The sequence below is a fragment of the Ochotona princeps genome, chromosome 11 (assembly GCF_030435755.1).
Source record: "Ochotona princeps isolate mOchPri1 chromosome 11, mOchPri1.hap1, whole genome shotgun sequence".
Taxonomy (NCBI): domain Eukaryota; kingdom Metazoa; phylum Chordata; class Mammalia; order Lagomorpha; family Ochotonidae; genus Ochotona; species Ochotona princeps.
The window spans coordinates 5,475,244-5,491,577 of record NC_080842.1 but is presented as its reverse complement, the minus strand read 5'-3'; the positions used below and the strand labels follow the sequence as shown (position 1 = coordinate 5,491,577).

Here is a 16,334-nt window from a genome sequence, read left to right as displayed (position 1 = left end):
TAATAATCTTTTTTAAAAAGAAGAAAAAATGTAAAAGCATAAAATACTGCATCATTCATAAGCTAAGCAAAAATACACAAAAATTGACCATAATTAACTCTTTTGAGCAGCTTTTAAATATCATATAATAATAATCTGTTTAAGAAAACAAAGACCAAATTTGTTTTAAATGAGTATCTTTGAATGTCTTTATTTACTCCATTCCACTACATTTTATCTTCATCTAGAGCTTTTATAGCAGTAGAACGAGAAAAAAATTGTAGAATCTCAAAATGGTCCTAAAATCTTCATTCGAAACGGTATTGTGGTTTCACTGAAAGAGGTAAATTGTTATGGCATACATCCTGTTCATTTCAGTATATATGGAAAATTCTTACACGTGCTTCACTGTTGGTTAGCAACCAATTGAATAATTCTTACCATTTTCTGATTTCAATGTTTGACATTTTTCAGAGAGAAAAAGTTAACATTAAAAGATTAGGAAAACGATATAACATATACACACCTCCCAAAGGAAAGTCAAATGTTACTCAGCCATTAGATTGATTGTTTAGCCAGAAATGAAGTAGAGCTTCAATAGACTACATGCTTCATCACAACACGTGTTATTTGGGAGATCTAAATGGGCACTGTCTTTTCCAAAAGGAATCAGGCAATATATCAAAAACTCTGAATACTCAACAAAAAGTGAATGAATAATGGACACCACGACAACTAAAGCGTGTTGTGCGTGTAACTTGATAATAAGTAACTGCAAAATCGTATGTACCCCATAAATAGTGGTCAGCTGTCAGTCCCACTCCTTCAACAAGAAATCATTTCTTCATACCAAATAAGAACATGCATGCAAGGATGTTTCTTGTGACTGGCCACAGTGATGGTTTCTAAAACTGCCCCTGCCATCTGCACAAGTTGTCTCCTGCAGAGCGAGTGAGACAACAGCGTGTTCTTGTCAGTCACACAGCAAGTTCTGGTGCACTGTATGTGTCTCCTTGTAATCAGCCATTTTGTGTCTCAGTAAGGTAACTTAATTGTCGTTGTTAAATTCTCATGGTTTAAAAGAGCTGCATTTTTTTTCAAGAAATATTTGTGTGGTCATTTTATAGGTGATTAAAAAAAAACCTGATCTGTTACTGCTTGAATCAATCTGACTTCTGATTTTTGGAATTCCTAGATGGGCCCCTAGGAATCTCAAAATCATAAGAGTATTTGTCAAAGATTACATCTTTTGGTTGGTAATAACAATTGTGTAGAAAAATGTGGTTACAGAAAGGACTTTTAGAAGGACTTTCAGCAGCCAGTGAGGAGCCAGCATTAGTTGCAATCCTGCCAGAAAGGCTCCAGGAATGGTTAACAGATCAAAAAGAGGTGCTTTTTCTTCCAGACAGAGGAACAGGAACTAACAGACTATTCCTCAAACCTTCCCTACCAATCTCTAAGCGACCCTCTGGTTGTGGTGTTAAGAAAGTGCAAAATCCTATAGGTGGTCTCGCAGTGCTCATGAATGAGAATTGCTATGGATGCAAAATTAAGCTCTTGGAGAGTCATGTCTGTTTCTGTTTCCTCAGGACCTATGAAGTCTGTTCAGCTATATAGCTCTGCATGCATGCAAATGGGCTTACTTCTAAGGGCACAGTTTCAAAATGCTATAGACGCCAAATCCCCATGAACTCTGTGGTAAACTGCATGGCTACATGTATGAAAGTGATCAATGATAATTTAAATGTCAGGTAATGCTCCAACATGGGAAACGGTTCTTACAGCAGACTCATAGACTGACAATCTTAAATAGCACTCAGTGGCTTCAGAATCAACCCAAAGGCATTCTGGTCTGACTAGAGAGCCAGCAAGAGAGCAAGCATATCAGGTGTGGAAAGCCAGGACACTGCTGCGAAGAGTGTCCCGCTGTGAAGGACCTCAGTGGTCCACGCCCCAGTGCAAAGAAGCCATGGAAGATGGTTGTGCTCTTCTCTCAATGCAGGAGAGAACTTCCACTTTGTGTGTAGCCTTGTCTAAGAATACTGGGAGTGTTGTAAGAGGCTTCCACAGCCTAAGCATCATGTGTCGGAGCTTCAGGTGATCACTGACGTCACACATAAGAGTGCTAATTTGCTAAAATTCACTAGAGTCACTGTGTACTGACTTCCCATGCAGGATCTGTATCTTCAGAGTTAAGCCTTATTGGGGTAGGACACCCTGAGTACTCTGAAGTAGAGCTCACATCTTCCTCACTTGCTAAATTGTTTGGGATTTCTTTGCTCACCTGTTAGACTATAACTAGTAGATTGCTTGCCTCTGCCTTAAAGTGTATAAAGTTCTGTAAACTCTTGTTGGAATGCTACAAACTACTGAGTTATTGCAAATGAAAACCTGTTTTAATCTTTTGCCATCTACAGTGTGACTAGCAGGTCTTGCAACAAAATGTTTTCAGTGCTGTGCTTTATGTTCTAGGCTATGTGTGTCATCCTGAAACTCTTCGGGCTTGCAACAATTGGTAAAGTATAATTGTTTTAGAAAAATCTAACACTTGCCTGTTCCCTACTGTTGGATTTGCCGATTTTCAGGGAAGGAATAACTGCCAAGTATGTAAAGGGAATCTGGATGGCCTTTGTTTCAGGGAGTCATGGTCACGGGCTTCCCTTCCCTTCCCCATGCAGCAGACAGACAGACAGACCTGGAGTTAGGGCTGCAGAAAAAGATAGGCGTGGAGGAAATGAGAAAGGGCACTTTTTGGACTCTGCTTGGCATGGAAGCTGAAATAAGGGTCATCTCGGCCCTTGTTAAGGTGGAGTGATGTGGGTTTGTGCCCCTCATTATTGCTACGGTGGTTTCACTACCTGAGGGGGGCCCCACCAGAATTCTGCCATGCATTCTAGGTTTGATTGGAGACAAACTCTGCCCTAATTTAATTACGGTGATAAGGAGTTTCATGTGTTCTGTTAAATTCATTGAGTATTTCTAACTGAACTCATAGCCTACTAGATTGGAAAAGATTATAATTGCCTTTGTTTTGTCATCTAGACTTCAATAAGAAGAAACACCCAGAGCCCAGACAACATGCCAGGCACCTCTGATGACTTCTGCCAGTCACCTCTGATGACTTCTGCCAGGCACCTCTGATGACTTCTGCTCTGCTGAGGACCCTTAGAACAACCCCCAGAGGAACACCCAACTGCTACCCTTGAACTACGCCCACCCTGTCAGCAGACAGCAGCCAGAGCGGTCTCCGTTCCATTTCCCCCCTAAACAGCAGTTGAGGCTGCTACTTCTGGGGGGCGGAATGTGAGAGGAGTTAGACTGGGTAGTAGGCAGTTAGGGTATTCTGGGTCCCCGCCATGTCCTGGATTCACCAGAGCACGTCTCTTCCAAGGGACAAGGGTGACATTGGCATATCAGTTCCCCACCTGAAGCATCTCTGGCCATTGGGTAAGAGGGCCTCAAGCTGATCTCCTTATTATTGAAAAGAGGACTGGACTTGGTCTTTCTTTAGCAAGGAGGCCTGTGTGCGGCTCTTACAGAGAAACGCTGTTTTTATATAGACATTAGGAGAAGCAAGGATGGTTTGAATCCTGGTTTAATCAGTCCCCGTGGTTATTAATGCTTTTAATTTTTGGACCCCTTATTCTCAATCGTTTAGTCGCTTTTATTAGAGAAAGAATTAGTGTGGTGCATGTTCCTATGTTACGACAACAGTATCAGTCTATCAGCCCCCATATTCATAACATTTTGAGGCACTGAATACAGCTAGCTGAAAGGAAAAATGGGCACTTACTGTTTTTCAAGAAGAAGAGTGTGAAATTCGTTCCCAATCTTGAGAATGTAGGTAACCTGAGGCAAAGTATTTGGAGAGATAAATTAGAAATTACACAATAGCTGAAAATGCATGTGCTCTTTTGTTTAACATACTTTATATCCTGTATGTCTCAAAATGGATTCATATGATGAAATTATTCATGGCACCCATCACTGTGGTGCAGTAGTCACATTCAGAGGCTCTGTTATATCATATGGATGATGGTTTTTCAAAACCCAGCAGCTCCCTCCAATCCAGCTCCCTGCTTATGCACCCTGCAAAGCAGCAGAAGATAGCTCAAATAATTGAGCTCCTGCACATACATGGGCGACCTGGATGAGGCTCCTAGCTTTTTTTTTTTTAAAGATTTATTCATTTTATACAGAGAGGAGAGACAGAGAGGAAGATCTTCCATCCGATGTTTCACTCCCTGGGTGACCCCAACGGCCGGTGCTGTGCTGATCTGAAGCAGGGAACCTGAAACCTCTTCCAGGTCTCCCAAATGGGTGCAGGCCACAAGCAGGGAGCTGGATGGGAAGTGGAGCAGCCGGGATTAGAACCAGCACCCATATGGGATCCCGGCGCATTCAAGGCGAGGACTTTAGCCACTAGGTCATGCCGCCGGGCCCAAAGCTCCTAGCTCTTGAATTCAGCTTGAAGGAGCCCTGAACAGCTTGGACACTGCGAACAGTTGGGGAATAAATGATGTGGTCTTCCTTCTCGCCCTCTCTTTTATAGCCCTCCCTTTCAAATAAATAAAAATTTGTGTTTTTAAATGAAAAGTCATAACTAAATAACAAAAGCACTAAGGAGACCAAAGTGATTTCAAATATAAAGGGTATAAATCATGTTATTCACTGTTGATGAGATTTGAATTTAAAATGAAGGTCACCCACGGAGGTGCAGAGGAATGATGACTTGCATTTTAACTTTCTTTCTCCTTTGGGTTCCCAGCACATGGTGACAGAAAACCACATACAGTAGCAAAGTCTCCCTGACAGAACCAAGGAACTGATTCCTCCCACAGGCCCTATTCCCTGTCCTCTCTCTGGGAAGCGCATCAGCTGAAGAGGGTTCCACCACACCGACTCAAGTTCCAGCAAAGGCCACTTTTGTCAGAAATATCACGAAATGGACCTTTGTTGTCACTACCAAGCAGATTTCACATGGTAATATCTTCATGAGGAACAGACCTGCAAGTAATCAGTCAGCCCTTTTTAAACTGTAGTAGTCACGGTTTTGGTATCACTTTTCAACTTTACTGAACTGATACAAGACATCCTATACATTTTGGATAGTCCTCAGAGTGCAACAATTGCATTGATCAAACTGGTAAACTACTCGTCTTCTCACACAGTTGCATTATGCTGAACAGGATGCGGATAATGAAGATGCACTCTTCTTTTTTTCAAAGCTGAAGAGGATTAATTGTGGTTCCCATAGCTTCTCCGACCTACTCATTGTGTAACTGGACATTTGTGCACTCTGACCAACACCTCCTGTTGGCTGCACCCCCTCACCTTCTGATCACTCGGCGCTTGATCTTCATTTTAAGGTTCACACTTTGCAGGGCCCGGTCTCCCATGGGTTAACTCCACAGCTTAGCTTGTTTCTAAGGGGTAACAGGATGGGCAATCTTGACCTGATATATTTAGCTCCTGCCTTAACCACAGGTTCCTGCTTCCCCTTTATCAAGATGCCCCCGGGGGTCTTAGGAACTGCTTGAATGTTCTAAAAATACTGGGAGGAACCAGGTGAGTATAACAGGCAGGCTAGACTTAAATAAAGTGGCATTCTCTTTGCAGGAATGGCCCAGTGTGTGTTGTCTTCTTTGTAACCCTAGTCCCTCCACTCGACTCGGGGTACACGGTTAAGCGGGAGTTGCCGACAACACTTGTGTTGGATTAGGTCGTAACTGTCTTCTAAACCTGGCTTATTTCACTTGGCATAATCTCAGCTCCAATGGTCACAAAGGACAGTTGTAGAATTTGCTTTTTTTTAAAGGGCTGAATAACATTTTGCTAACTACATATGTCTATCTACCTTCTCTATCATCCTTCAATACTAAATTGAGTATAATAGTTACATGTTACTTATCAACTACAGCAAGTGCTTTGTTTTTCTTTCTTTTTTTTTTAAGATTTATTTATTTTATTACAGCCAGATATACACAGAGGAGGAGAGACAGAGAGGAAGATCTTCCATCCGATGATTCACTCCCCAAGTGAGCCGCAACAGGCCGATGCGCGCCGATCCGAAGCTGGGAACCAGGAACCTCTTCCGGGTCTCCCACGCGGGTGCAGGGTCCCAATGCATTGGGCCATCCTTGACTGCTTTCCCAGGCCACAAGCAGGGAGCTGGATGGGAAGTGGAGCTGCTGGGATTAGAACCGGCGCCCATAAGGGATCCCGGGGCTTTCAAGGCGAGGACTTTAGCTGCTAGGCCACGCTGCCAGGCCCAAGTGCTTTGTTTTTCCAAGTATAACTGTGCTGGACTCCTTATGCTAAGATCAGCTTTTTAAACTATCCCATACATCTGTGGGACCATGAGGCGTTCGATATTTTGTTCCTGCCAGGTATAACGGAATATAAGGTACTCTAGTTCTATCCATGTTATTTATAAAGGATAGGTGATTTTCTTGTCATGGAAAAAGATTTCCCAAGTAAACATTCTACATTCCACATTCTTCCTGTAGACACCTACATCAAGCCCATATTTTGGCTACCCCGAATATGACTGCAACAAATATATTACTGAAGATGTTTTATATAGATAATTGATATAATACATAATACATACCATTTATGCTTGTTAATATGTTAATATGCTCATATCTGTGTACATATTTATGCTGTTTATATAAATATGTAATATATGTATACACACATATGTACATATATATATATTCCAGTTGGATTTCTGGATCACATGGTGGTACAAGTTTCTCAAGGAAACTTGTATACTGGTTTTCCTAGTGACTATCTAATTTGTGGTCACACTAATCATCTATTAGTTTAATTGAATTTTTCTACCTACTCATGAGCTTTCCTTTTTTTTTTCTTTTTTCTTTCTTTTTTTTTTTTTTTTTTTTTTTTGTTGTTGTTGTTGTTGTCGTCATTTTGGGAGTAGCTTCTCCAACTGGAATAAGAAAGTCTTTCATTGTGGTTTAGGGTGGAATGTCCCTGAATGAAGTTGAACGCTTTTTTTTTCCACTTACTGCTTGTTCAGTTTTGTATATTCTTTTATTATTTTTCCTGCACAGTTATTTTGAGATCTTTAAATATTCTAGATATTCCTCCCTTGTCAGAGGACTAATTTTCAATACATATTTCCTTCACTATATAAATTTTCCCTAAACTCTGTGAAGGATTCTATTGGATGTTTAGATATGCTTTAATTTCTATAACCCCATTTCTGATTAATTGTACCTGATGCCTATGCTTTGGGGGATTATATCAGAAAATTATTGCCAGAAAAAAAAAACATGTCCTGAAATGTTTTTCCTAAGCTCTCCACTTACAAAGCAGTTCTATCAGATTCATAGATGCATAAAGATAAATTCTCTTTATCAAACAGGACTTCATTACTAAGTATACGAAATTTATGTGATAATTATGCCAATGAAATGCTCATTTCTGTACAATGAAATTGTTCACAATATTTACAACAAGATATTGTCTATAAACAGGTTTGCAATTCAACTTTTAGAAAAATGAACAGATACAATATATATGAACTACTTAATATCTTAAACACGGGGGAAAACATCAAATAGTTCATTGAATGAAATAAGCCAAGACTTAAAATGTACTGCTGCAAGTCCCATTCCCATAAAGTTCAGTTCATAGTGAAATTGGTTATTGTATGTCAGGAAAAGGCTGAGAAACTGAGTAAGGGTCTAATGTGAGTAAATGTACACATGAGATGTGATATACAACAAATTATCAAGATCTGTACAATTTGATAAAATTATGCATATGTGTTTATCATACAGATTTGATATTGGTATTATCAAAATATCATTACATGGTGTCTCCCTTGCTTTAGAGCAGTCATTGGTGGGAGTGAAGGTAGAATACCAAAACGTTCAACACTCTTAATCAGTCACTGGGTAATAGTATAGTTTATTTTCATCACATGTCAGCTTTATTAAAAGTATTTTGATCGTTCTTTGTGGCCAAACGGGCCAAATTGGAAACCATAATGCTAAGGGAAATGAGCCAACCCCAAAAGGTTAAATATTTACTTTTAACATATTGGTTACTCATTACTATGTCAATTAATTCCATAATGATGTAAATTTTTGCTGATGGTATGTTGGAGCTTTTAATTGATCAGGATGATACTCTGCTGGCTCTGTCTTCAGACCAGAGAGGGTATACCTAAGAAGCTGTTGAACTTGACTGGACAATAAGATGCTGGACTATATGTTTGGTATATGCTTGCAATGGGGGAATCTCAACTGAACTTGAACTGTGGTTATGCAACAAGGTGGAGGAATCCACCATGGTGGGAGGGTTTGGGGAGGGGTGGGGAGAATCCAAGTGCCTATGAAACTGTGTCACATAATACAATGTATAAAATGAATTAAAAAAAATACACTAAAAAAAAAAGGTTTTTGATCAGAAGCCAACACGGGCAGGCTAATTCTCTGCAGTGCCAACACCCCATATGGGCATTGATTCATGTCCAGCTTGCTTCACTTCCAATCCACCTCCCTGCCTATGGCCTGAGAAATCAGGGGAGGATGTGCCAGAGCCGTGGAACCCTGTACCCACCTGGTAGACAGGAAGAAGCTCCTGGCTCCCAGTTTTGAACCAGCTCAGCTTTGGCCTTTGTGGTCATTTGAGGAATAAACAAGAAGATAGAAGACCTTGTCATGTTACCTGTATTTTTCCCTGAAAAATCTGTCCTTCAAATAAAAAAAAATATTTTTTTAAAAAAGCATTCTGATCAGTAAGCATATTGCTTTTATTATAAGATATGGGCCTCTAGGATCCTATTTAAACTCAAAAACTTTTCTCATTTCTTTTTAAAAATCAGTCCCTATTGATTAAAATTTATAAACCATGAGGTAATTGTACAATTGGCTCACATATATCCTTTATCTCATCTCCCCTGTTAAATTTGATGTTTCATTATTAGACACAAGTAATGAATAACTCCAGGTTTTGTATTTTTAAATCAAAGTTTCCATTATCCTCTGCAATTCTGCAAGCCTCCAGTAATTAATATTCTGCATCTAGATTGAGTTTAGTATTTAAAATTTTATGTCCCAATTATAAGGGAGAAAATCATATGTGTGTATTTGTATTTCTGCATCTGTTTTATTTCATTCAACATGAAGTGTAACCCAGTTACCATTTTGCCATATTATTTATAGCCGAATAAAATTCCACTGTGTCAATATAGGCATACATACGTATACATATATCATATATAACACATTTTCTTTATAGACACATATATAACATCTTCTTCATATGTTCTTGTGATGATAGAAACCTTAGTCATTTCTGTATTTTGGCTGTTGTGAGCATTGGAGCCGTCAACATGGAGAGGAGGCTAGCTCATGTCTTTTGGTTAGATACCCAGCACTGGGATTACAGCGCCAAATGGCAAATCATTTCTAGTTTTCAACAGATCTCTGCACTGACTCCCACAGTGGTTGTACTAACGTAACTCCTCACCAATTGAGTGTGAGACTCAGTCTTTCTCTATGTCCTCACCAGGACTGGTTGCTGTGCAGACGTCCGGACAACAGCCAGTCTGCCAAGGGTGAGCTAGCTCATGGTGGATTTCATCTGCACTGCCTGCATTTTCCTTATATTTGTTGCTCATTTCTTTTTTCTTCTCCTGAGAACTGCCTTTTCAGCTGCCCTTGAGTCTTTTGCTGCCTTGTTGAGTAGAATCTTTCGAATTTTATATGTCATTTGTCTAGGTTCACTTTTTTTGCCCGAGCTTGTAAGTCTTATTCCGGAGTCATCACCTACGCCAATGTCTTCAAGTGTTTTTCCCACATTTATGTCCAGCAGTTTCATAGCTTTAGATTTTAGTTTGGTCTTTGAGCCATAATATGCTGGTTTTTATGTGGGAAAAGTTAGGAATCTGGGCCTGGCATGGTGGCTTAGCAGCTAAAGTCCTCATCTTGCAAGCGCTAGTATCCCATATGGGCGCCGGTTCTAATCCCGCCGACTGCCCCACTTCCCATACAGCTCCCTGTTTGTGACCTGGGAAAGCAGTCAAGGATGGCCCAAAGCTTTGGGACCCTGCACTTGCATGGGAGACCTGGAAGAAGCTCCTGGCTCCTGGTTTCAGATCGGCTCAGTTCTGGCCATTGTGGCTGCTTGGGGAATGAATTATCAGATGGAAGATCTTCCTCTCTGTCTCTCCTTCTCTTCCAGTACATCTGATTTTCCAACAAAAATAATAAAATGAATTTTTAAAAAAGAAAGCATCTAGTTTTATTTTTGTGTAACAGATACGTACATTTTGCTGGCATCATTTACAGAAAAAATGATGTTGTTTATCCAAGGTTGGTTCTGAACATTTTTGTTGAAATCAGCTGCATGTACAAAGATTAATTTCTGGGCTAGTGAGTATCTTAATTGATCTGTCAGTTTTTATAACAGTACTGTGGTAACTGTGGCACCTTTGTACTACGCATTGAGATCAGGTGTGTGAGCCCTCAGGATTAATTCTTGTTGAACATGATTACAACTTCTGGGACTTTACTAATTTCACAAAATTTTAGTGTTTTTTTCTAATTCTGCCAAGCATGACAATGATAGGAATTTTGCTGAATTGGTAGGTTGTGTTTGAGAGCATAGGGTGTTCATGCTATTGATTCTTCTAGTGACTGGACCAGGGCTGTCTTCTTTTTTGCATCCTCAGTAATTTTTTTTATTGTCTTCTATAATTTGCCTCATAGAGATTTTTGACTTTTTCAGTTAATTTCTTCTTAAATCCAGGGGCTTTTTTGCTGACTTTTGTGAACGGAATTTCTTTCATGCTTTCTCTTTTAGGGAGATGACTGCTAGTGTGTGAAAATACTAACTTTTGGTATGACAGTTTTGTTAGCATTTGACATTTATCAATTCTAAAAGCTTTTGGGTTAAGGGTTTTGGTTTGCTCATTGTGACATCACAACACCTACACACACAGGCAATTTTGAAGCCCTTTCTTTCTTTTTCTTCCTAACCGATGTTGCTAATATTTCTCATACCATATTGAATATGGGTGGTAAAATGATACTTTCTTCCCCTGTTCAAAGGGGAGGTACTTTTGGATATTCCTCCTTCAGCCTGATATTGACTGATAGCGTGTCAACTATCACCTTGATCATTTGGCTATATTTCATCAATACCTAATTTGTCGAGGGTTTTTTGCTTTTGTTTAGCTGAGTAATACCACATATCATCTTCCTTTCTGAAGGATACCCCAACTAGATACATTTAACATGTGGGTTGGAAGTTACTTTTTTCAAGATGTGGGATTTAGAAGCTCACTCTCTTTGGGTTACCGGGGTTTCTGAGAAGTCTGTTGTCTCATTTTTTTCTTTATATGAAACCTGGTAATTTTCTGTCATTTTTTTAAAGATTTATTTCATTGTATTGGAAAGATATCTGTCTTACAGAAAGAAGGAGAGGCACACAGAGAGAGAGAGATCTTTCGTCACTGGTTCACTTCCCAAGTGGTTGTAATGGCCAAAGCTGAGCTGATTCAACTCCAGCTTTTTTCCCAGGTCTCCCACATGGGTGCAGAGTCCCAAGGCTTCGGGTCATCCTCGACTGCTTTCCCAGGCCACAAGCAGGGAGCTGGATGGGAAGTAGAGCAGCTGAGACTCGAACCAGCTCCATACGATTTCCCAGAGGATGCAAGGCAAGCATTTAGCCACTAGGCTATCACTCCAGACCCTCTCTTTCTGTCTTTAAGAGCCCTTCCATGTCCATATATTGTGACAATGTGACCGCAGTATTCCTTGCACAGATTTCCTTTGGGTCGAGTTCTTGCAAGGTCCTGTGCAGATCTCAAAGAGATTTCCAAGATTATTTCATTCAGTAGGTTCTCATAGAGCTGTTCTTTCTCTTTGCTGTCAGGAAGCCCTATAATAAGATTATTTGATCATTTAGTGGAACCTCATTATTCACATAGACTTTCTTCATTCCCTTTGATTCTTTTCTCCTTTTTCCTGCTTGGGGCACTATAAAATCTTATCCTTCAGATCAGAAACACTTTGCATGTCTCATCTGTTCTTCTCTGAAACTGTCAACTACATTTATTGAAGTTTTTATATCAGAAATATATGTCTTTATAATGCCATATATCTATTTTCATTTATTTTTTTTCTTATTAAATTTTATTTATGTATTTGAAAGGCATAGTTTGAGAAAGAGTTGAGAAGACAGAGAGAGATCCTCCAATGGCTCACACCTCAAATGTTCACAGCAGCCAGGGATGGGCCAGGCCAAGGCCTGGAACTTTGAACTTTATCCAGACCTCTCACATAGGTGGTATGGGCCCACACACTGAAATCATCTCTGCTGCCTTCCCAAGTGTATTAGCAGAGGACTGGACCAGAAATGGAGCATCTGGGACTCTAACCAAACACTCATGCGGCCCGTTATTAACACAAGGGACACTGCAAGTTGCTGTACCACACAACCACCTCTTCCCTCATTTCTTTAAATTTTGCATTTGTACTCTCGAATCACATTGAATTTAACTGAGATGAATATTTTGAATATGTTTTTCAGACATTTCATAGTTTCAATCAAATCAAGATCTATTTCTGGTGAACTATTGTGTTCTCATGGAGGCTTCATGCTTACTCTTCTCGCCATGCTTCCTATGTTCCAACACTGATCTCTTTCCATGGAGTAGGTTTCATTGTTTTGTTGTTGCAGCTGTTTATTTAGATGAGATGCAAGGTGTCCTGGGACTTGTTGCTTTGGGTTTGTTTCAGGTGATCCCAGAAGTTCAATCTCTGAGTAATTTCTTTAGCTTTCGTTGGTGTTAGCAGTGTCTAAGAGTGTCACAGTTGTCCAGCCTGCAGTATGTGTGGAGCTTTCTGCAGTGTTTAGCCTCAGTGCTTAGGGGCTGACTGTCAATCACACCAGGTTTTGTGTTAGCTAGAGTCTCACTCTTGGTGCTGAGAATCTCAGAAGGGGCTGCTGCCTTGTCCCACCAAGCAAACTGGAGTGGTCTGGAGTTTGTGCATCACAGCTTTGGGGCTAGGACTCTGTTGGGTGAGTAATGAGTTACAGCACTAAATGTCTCACTTCCACACTGTGTGGGTTTTAGAGAATCTGCTTTATTCCTCAGAATTACTTCAAGACACAATTGCACCGCATTACTGTATTCCTAGGTAACCTAATACAACATAAGCTCTAGGTAACTTGTTGTAATGCTGCATTATTTAGGGCATAATTGTAAGAAAACATAGTGTGTTTGGAGGACTGCATATACTCAGCTTCTCCCAAGGGGTTTGATCTACAGTTGGTTGAATCAGTCCACGGAGAACCCAAGATTATGCAGGACAAACTCCATATGTTACACCTTTTACTAAACATTTTAACCTCTCAGGATATTTGTGCTGTGGTTGTAGTGGCTTCTGTCAACACGTCATTAGAATGCTATTTTGGTTCCAGTAAAATGAGTCATTTAGAACACCTAAACTGCCAAACCTCCTTCAGAGACCATGAGATTCAAGTGAAAACATGGTATTTCTTTTGATTATTTTTAATTTACATAAAAAGAAAAAATCATATATTTCACATGCATAGTTTGAAGAGCATGACATTTCCCACCCTCCCATGTTCCCAGCCATCCTCATTTGCTTCTTCTAAGATTAGGTGTAATATTTGTATTCTCTTAGACCTGATGGTAGAGCAACATTACTGAAAATAAAGTGCCATAACCAGATTTTAGTTTTATAGAAACAGATGTCAAAATCAATAAGAAATTAACAAAAATGCAGTCTCTCTGGGTCAAAACTAAAGAGAAAGCCAATCAAAATTTATGTTGATGCTGGCGTGAGAAGATATGAGAAGACTGAACTATGATTCTTTAACAATGGTAGTACAATAGAATGTAATTCTGGAATAGAATGTTACAATTTAAATCCCCACAGTTTTTGAAGAGCCCATTTTAAAATATTTTAAATGTGCATTCATTTTATGGAGATTACTATAAAAGAATGTTACTAACATAGAGCGAGTAGGGAAGGGAAATGGGAAGGTAGAAGGGGAAAATCCTGAGCCTACAGAACTGTATCATGAAAAGTAAAAATTAAGAAAAAAAAGGAGGGCTTAAAAAATTTCTTAGATCAAAAGTTTGATGACACAAAGTTTGGTAAATCCACATAAGTCAAGAAGCCATTTGCGGTCATATGATGGTTAAAATGCATGTGTGATTGCTAAGATAGTCTGCCTTCACATTTATTATCTGGAAAAACTGGAGTAGACATTCCCTTGAGTCACCAGCCTCTGTGCTAGATTCATTTACCGTGCACACAGCTTTCATACTGTAATCAGAGTTACAATGCAGTTCTTTGTGCACAAGGATTGAAGTATGCTGTGCAAGGGCATGAGGGTGTTATCTCTGTATTATAATTTAAAATCATGATACAGGGCATTAGCATGACCTCTGTTAATTACAATACATATTTACATCCCTGTGTTTAGAGTCAGTGAGCTACTAGGTTAACTTGTGTTACAGAAATTCAGAGTATTATTCCTGAATATGGATTTTAAGTTGTTACATATTTTCCCATATTACTTGAAAAATAAAACAAATATTTGTTTTACAAAACAGACAGTATTCCAAAAAGGTAATATGTGTGAATTAATCGGGGACATATAAACTAGTAAAAAATAAAATACCTCCAATAAAGAAGGGGGAAAAAGGCATGTTTAAGTACCTGCGCTTCTGAAACATGACCTTGGTGGGTGCTGGCTCCAATCTCCTCTGGCACTGTTATGTGCAGAAATGGCTTTTCAGAACCTGCGGGAAAGGGAAATACACTAGCATCATCCTGAGTCACAGCAGCAGCATCTTTGTCTTGTCATTTCGTCTCTCTCCATGAATGCACAAGACCACACACACACACACACACACACACACACACACACACACACACACACAGAGTCTCATTCCAGGAAGAGGCTCCTGGAAAGGACATCCTGAATCAGAAAGTGTGGGCTGTCCGGCTCCAGCCATATCCACGCCCCCTCTCGCCGACCTCAGTAAGGATATCTACAAGGCTTGTGAAGGGCCAGGGAAATGAGAGGCCTATCCCGGCCCCAGAAAGAGCGCACTCCGCCGGGTTCCCCACGCTGTCCTTTCCTTGTGGAGCAGGGAGAGCGTGGCCCACACGGCCAAGTGATACAGCAAGGCAGGGAGAATTCCCAGCAGGTTTCTCCACTTACTCAGAGCCACGGATGTCAGGAGACCAAGGCCCGAGAGGAGAAACAGGAAACTCAGCATTGTGTGGAAACTGGCATGGGCACTTGGTATGGTAGACTGGTTGGAAATGGGCCGTTAGGAACGGAATAGCAACAGCTCGTGATGACCGCATAGGAGGGGCAAGCACAGGAAGGAGGAGGCACAGAGTAGAGCTGGCAGGAGGACACAGCTGAACCTCAGCAGGCCATTGGTCTCTGGGTTCATGGGAGGGTCAGGAAAGGAGAAAGGAGGAACTGGCTGAACCGTACCAGAGCTCAGGGGGTAGGCTCTGCTGCTGAGCCCAGAAAGGCCCCAGCTCCCTGGATACCTGAGGCCAACAGCTCTAGGGGCCCACATTTCAGCTCCCTGCATGTAGGGCAGCATCCAGGAGCCAGAGTTGCAGCACACATGCACTTGATTTTGCGAAACCTATGATCATGCACTGAACACATTCATGTGCCACATAGGGTGCTGTTGATATTAAAAAATGATTAAAAAATAAAATTAAACAAAACTTCCAAACATTGAACTAGGCAACAACTTTTTCGATAAGACTCCAAAAGCAAAGGCTACAAGGCAAACTTGACAAATCGGATTATACCAAACTAGGAAATTTCGTCACAGCCAAAGTCACAATTAATGGGGAAGAGACAGCTGCAGGAATAGGAGGAAATATTTGCACGTTATGCACATGATAAAGGATTAATATGTAAAGTATGTTGAAAATTAGGAAAATAAATAACAAAGGAAGCAAGCTACTTTAGTGGGCAAACGTTATGAATATATAATATTCAGAAGAAGACAAACTAAAGGGCAGCAGAAGAAAAGGCTCAGCACAGTTAGCCTTGGGGAAGCGGCAAATCAAACTGCAATGAGGTATCTGCTCATTCTGTTTCAAAAGAATCTTCACGAAGCTGAAGAACAATAAATGATAGCACGTGGTGCCCTAATGCAATGCTGGGAGTATAGATTAATGCAACATTCATGGGAAACAGGATGGAGAGTCCCTAGAAAACCTGAAATGACATGACTGCAGGACACAGCTATCGCCCCTCTGGGAACATATCTAAAATAAATCAAGTCTAAAAAATACACC

The 16,334-nt window shown here is 40.3% G+C and overlaps 1 protein-coding gene across 3 annotated transcripts in view; it reads right to left on the bottom strand.

Annotated features, from left to right (window-relative positions):
* Positions 1 to 16,334, bottom strand: part of LOC101521203 (A disintegrin and metallopeptidase domain 3-like) — a 91,801-nt gene that overhangs the window by 59,670 nt on the left and 15,797 nt on the right. For 2 of the 3 annotated variants that reach the window (XM_058669788.1, XM_058669789.1), the window contains exons 1-3: positions 15,223 to 15,378; positions 14,715 to 14,797; positions 3,773 to 3,828 (exon numbers count right to left, since the gene is read on the bottom strand). In XM_058669788.1, coding sequence (XP_058525771.1) covers positions 3,773 to 3,828; positions 14,715 to 14,797; positions 15,223 to 15,280 — 197 coding nt within the window. In that variant the 5' untranslated portion in view covers positions 15,281 to 15,378. Of the gene's footprint in view, positions 1 to 3,772; positions 3,829 to 14,714; positions 14,798 to 15,222; positions 15,379 to 16,334 lie in introns of those variants that run through there. The other variant, XM_058669790.1, reaches the window with a different exon arrangement.